Source organism: Dermochelys coriacea, chromosome 1, assembly GCF_009764565.3.
Source record: "Dermochelys coriacea isolate rDerCor1 chromosome 1, rDerCor1.pri.v4, whole genome shotgun sequence".
Classification (NCBI taxonomy): Eukaryota; Metazoa; Chordata; order Testudines; family Dermochelyidae; genus Dermochelys; species Dermochelys coriacea.
Genome location: NC_050068.2, coordinates 283,671,358 through 283,688,334, shown reverse-complemented (window position 1 = coordinate 283,688,334; position 16,977 = coordinate 283,671,358). Strand labels below are relative to the sequence as shown.

Sequence of the window (16,977 nt, the reverse complement as noted above, 5' to 3'; positions counted from 1 at the left end):
AGCCATACCTACTACAAATGTCTGACACTTCCCCTAACAAAACTGCATTTTCAGTTGCTTATAACTTTGCAAAAAACAGCCTGGGTTGAAATTTTCCATGCAAAGGGTCAGCCTCAGGATAAATTTAACGAATACAGCTAGATGGAGATACAGTTTTGTCCATATTAATAAATTAGTGACCTTTTCTTTGAATAGCTCTCAAAGCTTTGGAGCAGGGATTTGAAATTTGGCAGGGGTGTTCCAGGGATTTGCCTTTTGTTGTCTCCATGAAAATACATCCAAATTTGACCAAGTTACAAGTGTGAAAAATTGAAGCTTGCACACACTCAGTAGAGACTTGCTAGAGTTTAACAAGTAGAATTTCCAAAGATTGTCTTCACTGATCATGGCTCAATCTTCATAGTTTCTAGTGCTTATCAGACTGCACATGTGCCATTCCACAGAGCAAGTTCCAGATCAGGGCTACAGGAGTGAGGCCAAACCTTCCCTGGAAGTGCTGCTCCACGCTGGGATTTGTGCGTGTGTGTGCGCGCGTGCGTGCGCACATGGGGGGGGGAGGGGGGGCCCTTAGGAAATAGTCTAATTTGACTGCAGAGGGGAACAAAAGCTGGACCAAAAGTAGAAGAGAAAAGAGAGACAATCTGGTGAGATAGGGATTGGAGAACACAGTTTGGACAAGGGATTAGGGTTTGTGAAAGGAGAACTGGAACAGCAAGGAGGCAGGCAGGGATAGGGTGGGGGGAAAGGGAGAGTCAGCTTGCAAGGTGGACTGGGCAAAAGAGATGAAGCAGTGGGTGGATAGGGTAAATAGGTAGAAGAATTTGTGCCCAGTAGAGTGCACTCCCCTTCTAGAGTCAGGAAAGAAACCCAAGGTTGAATGTCACCATTCTTCCAGGTTTCAGAGTAGCAGCCGTGTTAGTCTGTATTTGCAAAAAGAAAAGGGGTACTTGTGGCACCTTAGAGACTAACAAATTTATTAGAGCATAAGCTTTCGTGAGCTACAGCTCACTTCATCGGATCAAATGCATCCGATGAAGTGAGCTGTAGCTCATGAAAGCTTATGCTCTAATAAATTTGTTAGTCTCTAAGGTGCCACAAGTACTCCTTTTCTTTTTGCCATTCTTCCAGTGTCACCAAATATCTGTGAACCCCAATGGCAAAGTGTGTCTCATCCTTATCCAAGTGATGGTCTATACCAGGGGTCGGCAAACTATGGCACGTGTGCCAGACGGCATGCAAGCTGATTTTTAATGGCACGCTGCTGCCTGCCGGGTCCCAGCCGCCGGCCTCACTCAGCCTGCTGCCGAACCCAGGCCAGCAAGGGGCTGAGCAGGGCCGCCAGCCGGGACTGCAGCAGGAAGCAGCGTGGGGGCAGGGTGAAACAGCTTGGTCCTGGCGGCTGCTGCTGCATGGCAGGCAAGCTCCCCTCTCCCTCACCTCTTCCCCCAGCATGTTGGGTTCCTGCCCCTCCTCCTCTCCCTCCCTGCCGCCCATCAGCTGATGGCCCTTCCAAGGAGGGTGAGAAGCGGAGACCTTGGGGAGGAGGCAGAGAAGAGGTGGTGATGGGGCCTTGGGGAAGGGGGGTGGAATCAGGGCATATCCCCTCCAGCCCCCTGCCGTGAGCTGCTCTGAGCAGGGGGCTGGGAGCACCCCACAACCCTAGCCCATACCCTCAGCCCTCTGCCCTGACCCCTGCACACATACCCAGCTCCCAACACCCCATTCCTTGAGTCTTGCAGCCCCCACATTCCCACCCCACCCTGAGCACAAAACAGGAGCTCCTGCACCATCCCCCTCCCACATTCCCACCTGCACCCCTCACACAAAATGGGAGCTGCCCAGGTAAGCACTCCACCTGCCCCAACCCTGAGTGCGCCCCCACCCCATCCTAGCTCCTGGCTGGACCCTACATCCCATCCCCCAGCCTGCGCCTTCACCCCCAGCCCTGTGCTCAGTGCACTCCCACCCTCAGCTCAGTGGAGAGAGAGCGAGAGCGAGAGCGCGCACGCACGCACAAGAACTAGGGAGAAGGTAGGTACCCACTCTATGTGGACAGGGCCAGGATCCCAGAGCAGCAGCGGGCTGAACTGCTCAGCCCACTGATGGTCTGGGGTACTGGCCGCCGGCCCCACTCAGCCTGCTGCCGGCCCAGGTGAACGGAACCTCAGACTGGCAGCGGGCTGAGCGGGACCCTGGCATAAGATCAGCATTTTAAATGAAGCTTCTTAAACATTTTGAAAACCTTGTTTACTTTACATACAACAATAGTTTAGTTATAATAATATATAGACTTAGAGAAACATCTTCTAAAAAACATTAAAATGTATCACTGGCACGTGAAACCTTAAATTAGAGTGAATAAATGAAGACTCGGCACACCCCTTCTGAAAGGTTGCTGACCCTTGGTCTATACAGAGGATGACAAACTACTGCTGCTATCAGTTAACTTCCTTAGCACAAGTAGCAGTGGATCTAAAGGTTCCAACACTACTGATGATCCATGTCTTAGTATGATGGAATTTCCTTTTTTCCAGTTTACTTTAAAAAGGTTAGGAAGCTCTGCACTAAAAACTTGTTAAGAAACATTAAGATTGCAAAACCAAGAATTCAGGTTAGGAAATAAAAGAATTAAGGTTCCTTGTGCAATCTTAATCTGACACTCTTATATGCAATCATATACTTTTAGGACCTTTGCCTCATTCTGTGAATACAATGAATGATGCTCACTTAATGGGCAGCATTTCAAAATTTGGTTCTCTTCATTGTTCAGTGTGGGCCCCTCATTTACACTATTCAAACCCTGCTTTGAAGACAAAAATAAATAGTTTCCTCATGTGCTTTTCACTATAGTATTCAAGTGCTTCACAAATATGAATTTATTTTCATAACACCTTTGAGATGGAGTATTATTTATCCCCCCATTTTATGGACTGGAAGCCAAGGCACAGAGACTAAGGTTACAAATTCATACCAATTTTGGGTGCCCAATTTGAGTCATCTAGAACCTGATTTTTCAGAGTACTTAGAATTATACAGCATTTTATATGTACAAAACAGTTCCCACTGACTTCAGCTTCAGCTGGAAGTGCTCAACTCTTCTTCAGATCAGACCCTACAATACCATATTGGGCACCCAAAATTAGAAAGGGAAGTACACACAATTAGTGACCACAGATGAAGCATTTGGTTTAAATTTGTTTTGCATCATATAGAAGCTCTGCAGCCAGGACAGAATCCAAAAATATCCAGTTCATACACACACTATGGCCCTGTGCTGGAATAGAATACATAAAAACAAAATGGGCCATATGCTGTAGTCGACATTTTCTGATCCTACATCCAGCTTTCGTGAGCTCACGCCATTGTGTAGAGTCATGCACTGATGGCATAGAGTCACGGTCAGATCCCTCCATACCTTTAACGCTTGGTCTACACCTAAGACTTAGATACATCTTTCAGCACAGTGAAAAATTACACACCCTGTGCAAAACAGTTCAATCAAACCTTAACCCCAGTGTAGATGCAATTAGGCTGACAGAAGAATTCTGTTAACCTAGCCACTGCTTCCCAGAAAGATTATTTACTTCAGTGACTGAGAAACCCCTTCTGTTGCTGTAGCAAGTATCTACATCTCAAGTGCTACAGGAGAGCAACCTTAGTTGTGCTGGTGTAGTACTTGTAGTGTAGACATACCCTAGAGTGGCTACTACTGCCCTCCAAGGCTTTTGTAACATTATGGGGGGGGGGAACGGAGAGGGGGCTACTCTGAACAGAGCTGGAAGTACCTAGACAGAGTAGATTCATGCACAAAATCCCACAAACATTACTAAAGCTACAGAAATCTTATACATTAGGAATCAAATATTTACAGTATTGTTTGAGCATACTGAACCAGTTTAAAACAGACTTACATCATCATCATCATCTTCAATAGCTTCCCCTGTAAAGTACAATACTGATCGTGGGACTATACGCTCACGTAAAAAGTGGCCAATTTCAAAATCTGCAGCAAGGATTGCTTCAGCGTCATCATCCTGCGTAAGACATTAAAAGACAGTCAAGTGGTAAATTAATAACTCATTTGTTTTAGGAGTCTGAACACAAACTAACGTCAGATTGATGTGACCAGATATTCAAGAGAATTCAGCACAGTGGGATGATGTTCAGGGATTCTGACATTTATTGGATGATAACTAAGGGACAACTCACAAACGAGGGTAAACAGACAATGTATGCATCTGCCCACATTTAAAAAAGAAATCGAAAAATTTCAGAAATTTTGTGCAAATTAACACAGAAACCTCAATACATTAAGTTCCTTCATTTTTAAGTCAAAATTTTTACCCAGACTTGTATTAAAAAGAAAATTTCCCCATTTCCCCAATGTTTAGCTTCTCCAGATCATTTTAGGGTTCTTCATGACCTTCCTAAAATTCTGTTAAGCACTAAAACCCCTTGAATATCTTACAAATACATTAATATCCAAATGCTTTAAAGACTCTTCGCTTACTCCGAAGGTATGTCTCCGCCACTTAATTCAACCACAGTGATAGTAATAAATTCACCCATAATTCAGTTAACATGATATTTAAGTTAGATTTACACTGACAACCCAATGAGATGGGTACAACACTTAAGTTTTCACTCATGTTGTCAACAGATTCAGGTAAACAGAACTCTACTGGTTTACATCTGAAAAACTATCTTCAAACCAAAGGGGCTAGATTTAAAAAAAAGAGTGTTTAAATGAAAAAAATTAAAAATTTGTATAAGATGCCAAAACACCTAGAGACTGAGTTTATACTAACTGTGGCATTTCTGGCAGCCTATTCAGAGTCTCCATGATAAAAAGCAGACCCATTACATAAAAAGCATAATCTACGTTCAGTGTATATGAGAACAGGTTTTCAAGACATTGTCACACAGATAAGGCTTTTTCTGTAAAGCTTGCCACCACTGGTAGGCAAGATGAATAGTAGAGCTGAAAAAGCATTTGTGGGCACCTGAAGCTTCACCAGTTTTAGCAGTGGTGGAAAGGATAAGTGGATAGAGTAGACACAGCATTTCTGGGGTAACTAGATAAGTAGGTTAATTAAATCTTTCTCCTTGGGAGACTGTAGTTCAAGTTAGTTTGACACTCACCTTAGGCTGGTATCACTGGTTCCTCACTTTCATGAGTCCCAACTTTATTCAAATTTTAACCTTTACAAGACAACTCCAGTTTATCCTTCACAAGCATCAACAAGCCCAAAATATACTAATTACAATTCAGAATGCTCTTATACAGCCTGAATAGATCCTCCCATAAAGCAAGCCAGAATATGTGCTAAACAGTATTTACTAGAGAAGTGTTCCTTATTACATGAAGAAATAGCTAGAATAGTTTAATATCTTCTCAAATTATAGCTTAAGTAGCACACATTCTTTCCAAATTTGGTGTATTGAATTTCTTCAACTTACCAAGTCTCCACTTTCAGGAACTGTAAGAAAGAGGGGGAGGGAAAAAATAAATAATTTAAAAAAAAAAATACTACATAATGTAATTCATCACAAATTAATCCAGACAATACTTACCTTCAGGGGGACTAAAGAAATTGAAGAAAGAATCATTGGAGACAGTTTTTGTCACTGTTCTAACTGTCCCACGTCCCTTGTGTTTCTGCTTCTTTTTGATGGTTTTCAAAGTAACATTTTTTCCTTTTTTCCAGTCTATTTGGCACCTGCAAGAAATAAGGAAAATAGCTATCAAACTGGGACATGTTTACAACTTCACATTGTTTTTACATACTAAAGTTACCCCTAGTCTAAGGATATGGTTAAATATTTAAGTACAGCCAGTTGACTATTTTAAGGTGATCTTGAAAATTATTACATATTTGGAGAAAACACTGTAGGCTAGCCATAATGCTCATGGGTACTTCATTTTGAGGTGAATCACTGATTCTACTCCCAAAATTCCTTCCAATCCAGAGATTCCTCCCTCCCCCCCTTTTTCTGGTTGAAAATATTTACATCAGAAATAAAGAAAATAAACTGAGGTTACAGAAAGGTATCCCACAGCACTTATTTCCTGCATGAATAATTTTTTGGGCCCCTCACATATTATGTTTCACTTTTAAGCCTTGGCAGGTGGAAGGATAAGAGCATAACTCAGTTTTATTCTAGAACAAGACTATCACGCACTTTTAATTTGCTCAACAGTGTTCAAGACTATGGAAGACAATGCCTATCCCATGAACCTTGTCAACACTGACCAGGTGCCACTTTCCTTCCATAAATCATTGACACGCTGCATGGACAAAGTACTTTTTCAGGAACGATTTGAATAGGGGGTAGTAATTTAGTTGGCACCAATGATGGTGTAAGGGCTTTTCAATTATAAAGGCCACAGAAAAGGTTGAGACATGAGAAAGACAACCAAATGTGTTAATGATACCAGGTTAGGGTGGAGGAGAAACAGGAGGAAAATTAGAAGAAGGAAATATAGCTGTGACAGAGGTGTGCCAAGTCTGAAATGGCTAAGAATTGTTACTTGCTAACAGAATGACTGCCTACAAAGCTGCACACACTTACATGTGGGCTCATGGTACTTTGTAGACAGTTCCAATGATTACTATATACACACCCTACCAAGGACAGACAAGGGACAAACCCCGCGCAAGTTCATTTACTTAGTTTCTTTCACCAAGACCCAAAAATAGTTGGGAAGGAAGGCAGGGAGCTCAGGCTAACAACAAAAATTAAGTCAGTAAATGTTCATTCTTGAAGCATTGATTACATGAATCTCCATATTTGATGAACATTGCAGGTGATCCTAGACCCAGAAGTTATACATTTGAGGTGTCTCAATTTAACACTTATTATAGGACTATCCTCCTGAACTGTGTATTTGATCTAGAAAATCAATTCAAGGAATGATGCTATATAAAATTTAGAAAGAATAATGGTTCAATCCATTTGATAAGACATTCAGAGTGTCAACATATTAACTCTATTCATGGGTACAGAGGCCAGCTTTTTGCTGTTTACACAATTGCAGAGGTGTTTGAGGCTGTGATTGTACTAAAGAGCTGTCTGAGGCTTCATGTACCCCTCATTTATGCCCCTATTGTTCCCCCCACAAAAGTCAACAAGGTTCTGACCATTGTTGCCTAGTACATGGTCTGAAATTTTAGAGCTGACTGGATGCAGTGTTCAAAAGTTATCCCATTTCATGCATCGCCAAACACAGAAATCCCAGCAAGTTGAACGCAAGACTATTGCTTGAATGTAAGACTAATACTTAATCCTGCCTTGAATGCAGGGGACTGGACTAATGATCTCTCGAGGTCCCTTCCAGTTCTATGATTTTATGATTGCAAGCTCAGCCAAATATTAAGAGGAGCCATGAAAAGGTGGTTAACACTTACCCTGTACAACCCATAATTTCTGGTCCATCAAAGGAGAAGGGATCAGAATCATCTGGCTCTGATCTCATTCTGTATGACTTTGTCAACACTTCATTTGTGAAGAAGTCATTTGATTCAAAGTGAAACTCTAACGTGAAACTCTAAAAACAATTGCCAAAAGACAGTGTCATTAGCAACTGAGCAACATTTCCTCATCTTTAATTTCAAAATCAGAATGATTAACACCTAATATCCAAGAATCAGATATCCCAAAATCAGTGCACACCTCTTTTCCAGTAATAAAGTGGCTTACTTAATATAAATTCTGCCCAATATACGAGACTGAAAATTCTAAAACAATTTCTATCCCCAAATTACAATAATTTAAAGTTTTCTTAATTTCATACTGGCATCTAGGATTATGATTTTCATCTTCTGCCTCATACCTTTTGAAGTGAGATAAACAGTGATTTGTGAGCTATAATGTAGAGCTAAACCTCTGGACTACTACTACTACATAATTTCTTGCAAGCAACATAGGTCATCAGTTCAAGGACATAATTATCAGCAACTACATTTTTGAAATTGTGTCCAAATCTGAAAGCAACTCCTAGCTGCAAATACTGATTAAAGCTAGGTTTTGTATCTAATTGATTAAACTGTTATAATGGAAGAAATGTGTGGTCATTTTACATATGACTGCATTAACAGTATGCTAGTGCCATTTTTCACTAAGAACAGACTAAAAATTCTTCAGAATCCAAAAGGCACCATCAAATATTTGACAGGCACAGACCACCACTATGTCCCCAGTGTCAATTTTAATCTTATCATGCAGAAATAAATACACAGTTTGTCTAAGATGGTAAGCTTACCATAGGCTGACCGGCTTCTGAGAACTTCACTTTAATATCTTTTAAGTGTTTCAGGATAGGTTCATCATGTTCCTTTAAATAAAATGATTTTAAATCAATGCACAGCATTTTTCATACAAACAGCACTTGAGTTAAGCTAGTTACAAAATAAAAAAAGCATTGGGGTGAAAGGGGCACAGGTATATTTACTATTTGTTTTAAAGTAGATAAGAACCTGTGATATGTGAAGACCTGTGTAAGGAATGTAACTGGCAACTAAACAATAAGATGTGTCAGGCTGAACAGGTGTGGGAGCGTGATACATCATTCCATTGACAAAGCACTCTAAATGGGATACAAGCCATTTTCATTCTACCAGAAGAAACATCCAAATCATATCATTATTTCCACAATTTCTAGGAGCAGACCAGTACAAATTTTAAGACTTATGATTACATTTAACTTTAGGTTACCACCTACCTGAACCATATCACTAAGCAAGTCCACATTCTTAAATACTGTCAGCCAAAACTCAGGAATTCCTTTAGGGTCTTCTTTTTCTTCATCTTTTTTCTCCTCTTCAAGCTTGGCCTTCTCTTTCATTTCCTCCTTGATAAAATAAAAATGTTAAACTTTCTAAAATTTAATAAGAGTTATCACCAGTACCAGATACTCTGTTAAAGCACATGATTTTATGATAAAGTCCGTGTGCCCATAACGAAAAGTCAAGCTTCACAGCTACTTTACAGAGCCACAAAAAGCTATTATGGGAATTTCACTGCTGGCATTTTAAATTTTGCTACAGTATTGGGTCTTGCTTAGTGTGTTAAAGCTTGAAATATGCCATCAATTGTTCTCTTCAGATACAGTGGAGCTACTCACTGAAATTTCTTCTTCAGCATCTGCTTTCCATTCACATTCTTCCTCTGTAGGTTCATAAATCGCATTGATGATTTCACTTCGCTGGGAAAAAAAAATCATGAAGTCTTTCAGGTTTACTGTATAATTTTATAATAATGAATCTGAACTATGTAATGCCCACAATAAACCACTCCTCCCAGTAAATTGTATGTTTTTGCAATTAGTAAAGTTACCGTAATCCAAGCTCTCCCTTTGGGGAACGCATTCCATTTGCTTCTTGACCTCATCCGACACTCAACAGTAACATTACACTTTACTCCTATCCCCCTCCAAAATAACCACCCAGGCCTTGAGACCCTTAATCACACTAGTTACTCTCATGGGTGGTCCTATTGGAATCAATTCACTCACGGGACTGAGGGTTCACATCTGGGCCCACATGGAACCGTAACACCATACAGCTACAGATATGCACCGATGATGTTTATTCCCATTGTAATCCTTTCTTTTGGGATTTTAGTTAACTAGAGCTTACAAATAAAGTCATTAGGACAGAGTTGTTACCTTATCAAACAAAGGTTGATAGAGAGCAGCATACTTTCTTTCCAGCTCATGAACTTCCTCGTAGAACTTTGCTTCTATCTGTGCACACTTAACTTGAAGGTTCTTGAGGGCATTCACCCGTCTCTTAACTACCTTAGGCAAGCTGAAAGTTTCAGTTATACAGTATTATGATTACTATTAACAGAAGTGTTCCATAAAACACACTGACCCCCTTCTCAATCACTCCCTGCCCATCCCATAGCCACCTTCCATAGTACATACTGGTTTTGTTTTATGCTATGTTACAATACTTTTCATACTTAAGCTTTTGATGGAAGAACAGCTGAAAACATGACTCACAATATCATGCTGATTCAGGGTTAATGCAACTCTTAAACTAACCTGAAGCTTCATTAAGGCAGAGGTTTTATTAAAATACTCCAAAGAACTGAGACAAATATTAAGTTTAAATTACATAAGGTTTTGCCGAAAGATCCTAAGCAATAATGCAAGGGTCGGCAACCTATGGCATGTGTGCCAAACATGGCACACCAGCCGATTTTTAATGGCACGCTGCTGCCTGCCGGGTCCCAGCAGCCAGCCCCGCTCAGTGCCCACTGCCAAACCCAGGCCGGGACCCTGGCAGGCAGCAGCGTGCCATTAAAAATCCTGCCCGCCCCAAGCTGCTCTTCTCCGCGCCTCCCCTCCCTCCCCCACGCGGGGCAAAGTGAAGAAGCTTGATCCTGGCAGCTGCTTCACCTTGGTCCTGACAGGCAAGCTCCCCCCTCCCCCTGCTGTGCTGCATGCCTGCCCCTCCTCCTCTCTCTCCCTGCCACCAATCAGCCGATTGCCCTTGTGAGGGAGGAGGAGAAGGAGAAGAGGTGGGGATGGGGTCTTGGGGAAGTGGGGTGGAATCAGGGCATATCCCCTCCAGTCCCCTGCTATGAGCCGCTCTGGGCAGGGGGCTGGGAGCACCCCATGATGCCAGCCCACACCCCCAGCCCTCTGCCCTGACCCCTGCACCTCCCCACGACCCCTGCACCCCCCCACGACTCCAGCCTTGACTCCAGCACCCCCATACATACCCCCCACACCCCATGCCCTGACTCTTGTATCCCCCCATCGTGAGCACCAAACAGGAGCTCCTGCACCCCCCCCCACATTCCTACCTGCACCCCTCGCACCAAATGGGAGCTGCCCAGGTAAGCACTCCACACCCAAACCTCCTGCCCCAACCCTGAGCCCCCTCCCTCATACTAGCTCCTGGCCAGACCCTATACCCCAACCTGCTCCTTCACCCCCCAGCCCTGTGTTCAGTGCATTCCCACCCTCAGCTCAGTGCAAACAGAGGGGAAGAGAATGGGCTAGAAACAGGAAGAAGGTAGGTACCCACTCTACGTGAGCAGGGCCAGGATCCCAAACGGCAGCGGGCTGAGCGGGGCCAGCAGGAGCCGGCGGATGGAACCCCAGACCGGCAGCGGGCTGAGTGGCAGTGGGCTGAGCCGCTCAGCCCGCTGCTGGTCGATCTGGAGTCCCGGCCATCAGCCCTTCTCAGCCTGCTGCCGGTCTGGGGTTCTGGCTACCAGCCCCTTGCCAGCCAGGATCCCGGCTGCAGGCCCACTCAGCCTGCTGCCGGCCTAGGTGAACGGAACCCCAGACTGGCAGCGTGCTGAACGGGCCGGCGGTGTAAGATCAGCATTTTAATTTAATTTTAAATGAAGATTCTTAAACATTTTGAAAACCTTGTTTACTTTATGTACGACAATAGTTTAGTTATACAATATATAGACTTATAGTGAAAGACCTTCTAAAAAACGTTAACATGTTTTACTCGCATGCGAAGTGAATAAATGAAGACTCGGCACACCACTTCTGAAAGGTTGCCAACCCCTGCAATAATGTTAGGCTGCTCTCTAAATAGAGTATTCACTGAATTTAAAGTAATTTATCAAATGACTGTCAGGATAGTGTTTTTTTTCCCCCTGCAAAGATGGGTCAACGCATCAAAATGACAAGCTACTTTTTTTCCTATTTCACTGGAGAAAATCAAGTAACATCAGGATTTACATCTGTATATTAGCCAGTTGAGAGCCAAGAGGCTGGTGCAACATTTCAGAACATATTATACAATATTCCCATGAATTAAAAAGATTTTTCCTAGACAGACCAATGTATTAAGTAAACATGTTGGAAAAGTGTTGAAGTGACCCCGATTATAAAATACACTGATCAGATGCAACTCCTTAAGCTATTAGCTTTACTTGTAATCAACTGGGTGCTCTCCTTACATCTGGGCTCCAATGATGATGCAACATTAAAAGATTAAGGCCCAGAAGCTCAGCTATAGCTGAAGTGGATAAAGTGCAGCTTGTGGGCGAGGTGGGTTGCAAAGCTGGCCTCCGAGTTTCTCCCATCCTGGACTGGCTGTGCACTGGCCCAGTCACCCAGCATTAGGCTACAGCAAGTTCCCTAAATTACACTGGCTAACCGCCTCTGGCGGCCCAGAGGCTGACCAGCAGAATGCATGGTAGTCCTAGCTTTGCCCTCTAAACCGACATCAGAGTGCAGGGTGTCAGAGCCTATATACCACAGGATCCCATTATGCTGCTGTGATCTTCCTGGGCCATTTACACTGGCTTCATGCCTATGAACCAATGGTAGCGGAGCACAAAGTGGCCATGCCACAATTGAGGATCTGAACTCAAGTATTTTATGGAAACTTTATGAAAAAAATGTACATTACTTGAATCGGAGAATGATGGGGTATATTCTTAAGGAAGGTGCTCAATTTGTAAGAATTATACACAGTGATATTTACAAGTCTAAGAGTACAAAATTACATTTTGCCATTTACTCTGTATGGCTATTCAAACTGGATTAAGGTCTGAGCTAATTAATTTGTGGGAAAGAGCAATAGTTCTCAACCAGGGGGGCCACAGTGCCCTGAGGCCCAGCACTGAAGCTGGGAGCGGCACAGGGCTAAAGGCAGCAGCCACCCCCTTCCCTAAAAGCGGCAAGGGGCTGAAAGCGGAAAACCTCCCTCCACAAACTGGGAGCAGTGGCGGGCTGAAACCGGGATCCCCAGCACTGACCCCCACTGCTAGGAGCTGCACTAGGAGCCCCCCCGCCTGTACACAGCCCCATGCTATCCCCTCCCTGCACCCTGAGTGGTTTTCAAACATTTTGAACCAAGTTTCCCCTTTGAGTTATATTTTTGGTTGCATCCTCCCACAGCCCAGACAGGTGGGTGACCTCCTGAGTGAGTTAGGGGGTGGAGGTGATACTCCCTCCCTGAACCCCACTGTGTGGAGCTGGCTCAAGCCCTGGCAGCTCTTGCTCCCCCAAATAGAAGTAAAACTATGCCTATGCCCGAGGACCTACGCTGGCCCAGAACTTCCCACCTCCCACCGCACTGCGCCTTGGCATTTTTATAGCATGTTGAGCGGAGCCTCAGCAAGAAAAAGGCTGAGAACCCCAGGCGGGGGGGGGGGGGGGGTAGGAGAAAAAAGAAGAGTATTAATTACTCACAGGACAAACAAAACAGCAAAAAGTTAAAACCCTTCCATTGTCTTGCTATCAGTGACAAAATAGTGATTTCATGCTTGGATATTTAAAAAAATATTTTTTGCACTTTCACAAAGAAAATTTGGAAGACTGTCTACACAAAAGGAGGGTGTATATAAAATTATTTTCCAACAAGATTGAGTGTATTAGCATTTGCCTACTTTATTAAGGAGGTGGGCCATACTGATCAGAACAGACTATAGCCAGACTGCTTTTATTCTTCTTCTCACCTTCAGCTTTAAGAAGGGAGAGACAACTCTAGGCTCTGTTAAGCACTGGATGTGACTAAATTAAGTAATTTGACAACTTAAGTATTTAACACTGCTCTACTCATACTGTATTATTTACAGGTTCTTGGACTCTTGCAACACTGGCTTAGTTTTAAAATGCAAAATTGCCACCCTTCTTCACTATCATTCTTAGGGATAACAAGAACGTACCACCCCTGACTAGTAAGATGTCAATTAACATCAAACAAGTGAGTTTCCCGTAAATCACCAATAATTCAGCATCTGGCTTTTGCTGAAGTAGAGATCTGCAATATGCAATACCAAACAAACTTATTCATGAAAAGGTCAGAAAAAGTTTTTAATCCACCCAATGTGACATTTACATTCAGTTATATTACTTTCATACTCTCTAAAAGAAATGTTCCAAAATTTCAGGCCAAAATTTATCATTAAAGCTCCACTGCAATTTTAACTTGAAGGAATGGTACAGTGAAAAATCAAAAGGTTAGTTGTGTAAACATATTAATAGAAAAATATTAGAAAGACATGTTGAGACAGCATATGATAAGCACTCATTTGAGGTCACTAGAGTACCATTTTGCAAGAATCTAAGGACACTGGACAGGTCCTAGCAACTGTACATATAAGCATCAAGAAACAGAGATACATCTGTTTCTCTGTATCAGAGGCTGTCAGGCTAATATTGGACACCTAATGCAAATTCAAGCCAGAGTAATTTAATGCAGGTTAACCTATTCTATGGGAGCATCTGGGTTCCTTAGTATAGATCATATTGGACATAAAAATAAAATGCAGAACTGCTAGTGCAAACTCATTTCAAACTTCAATTGAGATTTATATATCCATTATCTTTACATGCCTTGTCTTTTCACACAGGAAGCGTCACCTATAACCAGTTTTATAAAAGGTAGATTATAATACAATAGCTCCAAAGAGAGGCAACAGGTCAAAAAGAATCAAAGCTGAAGGAACAAACGAACAGATACAAGACGATACCCAGTTAGCATTTGGTCTTCTGAATGCAAGCCAATTTAATTAATGTATGGTCAAATGACAAGCAGGGCAAGTCTCCTCAAGAGGTTTGTCTGACCTACAGAAAAAGACTTTAGATCAGCTTGTGGAGTCAAGCTTCATTGGAATTAGTATAAACATGGACAGAGGAGCAACTGACTGGTTGCAACAGAACTAGTAATATACCTAGACTTGGCCAAATAGAATGCTCTTCCACCAGAAAATGCCAATTTGTTAAAATCCAAACATTTCACAGGAATGTATTGATTTCAATTGAATTGCAACAGAACTTCCAATGGAAATTTGCTTGGTTTCCTACCAGCTTGCTTAGCTCCTCAGCAGCCTGGACTTCCAGATGGGCTGCCTCTGAGTTGGGGCTCCCAGAAGCCCAGAGATGCCTATAGCCTCAAACATTCTGAAAAGGTTGAAACAAAATGTTTCCACTTTTTCAAAACAGAATTTTGAAATTCTTGTTCTTTGCAGAAAGTTTCAAAATTGTTCTTCCCAGTTTTGAATGGAGGGGATTTCTGAAGTTCCCCGTGGACAAGGTATTCCCATTTCAGATAAGGTCTTATAAAAAAGAATTTAGACTAATTTGCAGGCTGCTTACAAAAAATAATTTGGGGGTGTCCACAGCAACCAGCAGCCCTTTAGAGGAAAACAAATTTAAACATTATTTGAAAAAGACTTTGCTTTTCCCATTAGGCTCGTTGCAAGCCTCACCTGCTTATTCTCATTCCTGATAAGATTATACCAAGCATACATGGACAGAGGAGTTAACAGGATGTTAGCCTTAAGTTCCCCACCAGCTGGACACCACAAGGGGATAAACAGTAGTCATTTAAACAAGACCCACCAACCAGTGGCAACTTGAGTCTCACCTTGGGCATCTGGAAAAGTTTGGGAAGCATACTGCTAAAATCTGTCAGGGTTTTGGGGGGGGTTACATTTTTGGGGTGGGAGAGGGAGAATAATCAAAGTATTTCTGGAAATTTTTTTTTCGAAATGAATGCTTGAAGGGAGGGGACATTTTAGGGGACAGAGTTAGGGGTTGCACTGGATAATAGGGATGGGTGGGGTAAGGGAAGTGAGAAGACTTTGGGGGACGACTAGGACACTGGGAAGAGGACATGGGGGTAAGTGGCAAGGGCATCTGTCAGCACCACATTCTGCCCTTCTGTATGTCAGGATCTGGGGGTCAGATCCTCTCCCTGCCCCCTCCCGCCCATATGCGAGCTAGGATCTAGGGGTCAGTTCCCCCCAGTGGTGTCTAAGCCCCACACTCTACCTCCATGTGTGTCAGGATCTGGAAGGCTACTCATCTATGGTGCTCTAACCCCCTCCAACATCCCATGTGAGCCAGTTTGGGGGGGGGCGGGGCTTGCTTTTCTGGGGTTCTGAACCCCTTCCTCTACTCCTATGAGAACCAGTATCTATAGGGGACTTCCCCCTTGCCTACCATGTAAACCAGGTTTCAGGGCTTGCCCTTTATGGGGAAGTATGAACCCTTCTCCGTTACACCCCTGTGAGCAAGAATCTGGAAAAACCCTGCTCCTCTGGGTGAAGAGCTTAGAACAAGCATGCTCGGAGCATGCAAAGAACATACTGCTGAGACTGGAGTGAAGAGCTGAGAACTGGTCTGCTTGACACACATCAGAAACTTTCCTGCACCGGGGAGAGTGGAGGAAGGAAACACCTAATGACATGACTGGAGCAGTGGCTCAGGCTATGTCTACACTATGTCTCACAGCAGCACAGCTGTACCGCTGCAGCTCCACTGCTGTAAGGTCTCCTGTGTAGGTGCTCTATGCTGGCGGGAGAGAGCTCTCCCACCAGCATAATTAAACCATACCCAACGATCAGTGGTAGCTATGTTGGCAGGAGACGCTCTGCCGCCGACATAGCACTGTCCACACTGGCACTTTTGTCAGTGAACTTCATGTTGGATCAGGGGTGTGAAAAAAGACACCTCTGACAACAAGTTTTGCCAAAAAAACACTAGTGTAGACAAAGCCTCAGTTATTGTTTCAATCTGTACTCATCTCCACTGGGTATTCTTTCATCTGAGAACATCTCATTGCGATGAATCACTTAACATGTCGCAGAGCCTGTAACTTTGAAGTCTGAGATCCACCCAGGGCAGAAGTATAAGATTTAACTGTAAACATTTTTGGGGGGTTGGGGGGGAGGAAGGAGGAGAGGATTTGCCTTTTCCCCCCCTTTTTAAAATTTATTGTGGAGAAGTGTAATCTGAGTACAGCAGAATATTCAGAAGATATTAAAACTATTTTTGAAAATGAGATAAATTAGACAAGTAAATGCTCATTGGAAGGGAGGGGGTGATTGGTGTGGTAACAGGGGGTTGAGTCAGCAGCAAGGGATTATGGGGAAGGGGCTAAGTAGGAATGGGTGGTGGGGAGGGAAGATGGAGAACATGAAGGGTAGCAAAGACAGTTGGGAGTTCAGAGTTGGAGGGGCCTGTCAGCACTGAACTCTCCCTTGTGT

General features: G+C 43.1%; 1 protein-coding gene across 8 annotated transcripts in view; it reads right to left on the bottom strand.

Moving 5' to 3' along the window:
- NAP1L1 (nucleosome assembly protein 1 like 1) overlaps positions 1–16,977 on the bottom strand; it is a 57,036-nt gene that overhangs the window by 6,425 nt on the left and 33,634 nt on the right. For 4 of the 8 annotated variants that reach the window (XM_038418192.2, XM_043493096.1, XM_043493087.1 and 1 more), the window contains exons 5-12: positions 9,668–9,809; positions 9,125–9,205; positions 8,723–8,851; positions 8,264–8,335; positions 7,410–7,549; positions 5,575–5,720; positions 5,461–5,480; positions 3,912–4,034 (exon numbers count right to left, since the gene is read on the bottom strand). In XM_038418192.2, coding sequence (XP_038274120.1) covers positions 3,912–4,034; positions 5,461–5,480; positions 5,575–5,720; positions 7,410–7,549; positions 8,264–8,335; positions 8,723–8,851; positions 9,125–9,205; positions 9,668–9,809 — 853 coding nt within the window. The remainder of the gene's footprint in view (positions 1–3,911; positions 4,035–5,460; positions 5,481–5,574; positions 5,721–7,409; positions 7,550–8,263; positions 8,336–8,722; positions 8,852–9,124; positions 9,206–9,667; positions 9,810–16,977) is intronic. The other 4 variants (XM_038418229.2, XM_038418239.2, XM_043493098.1 and 1 more) reach the window with 1 other exon arrangement.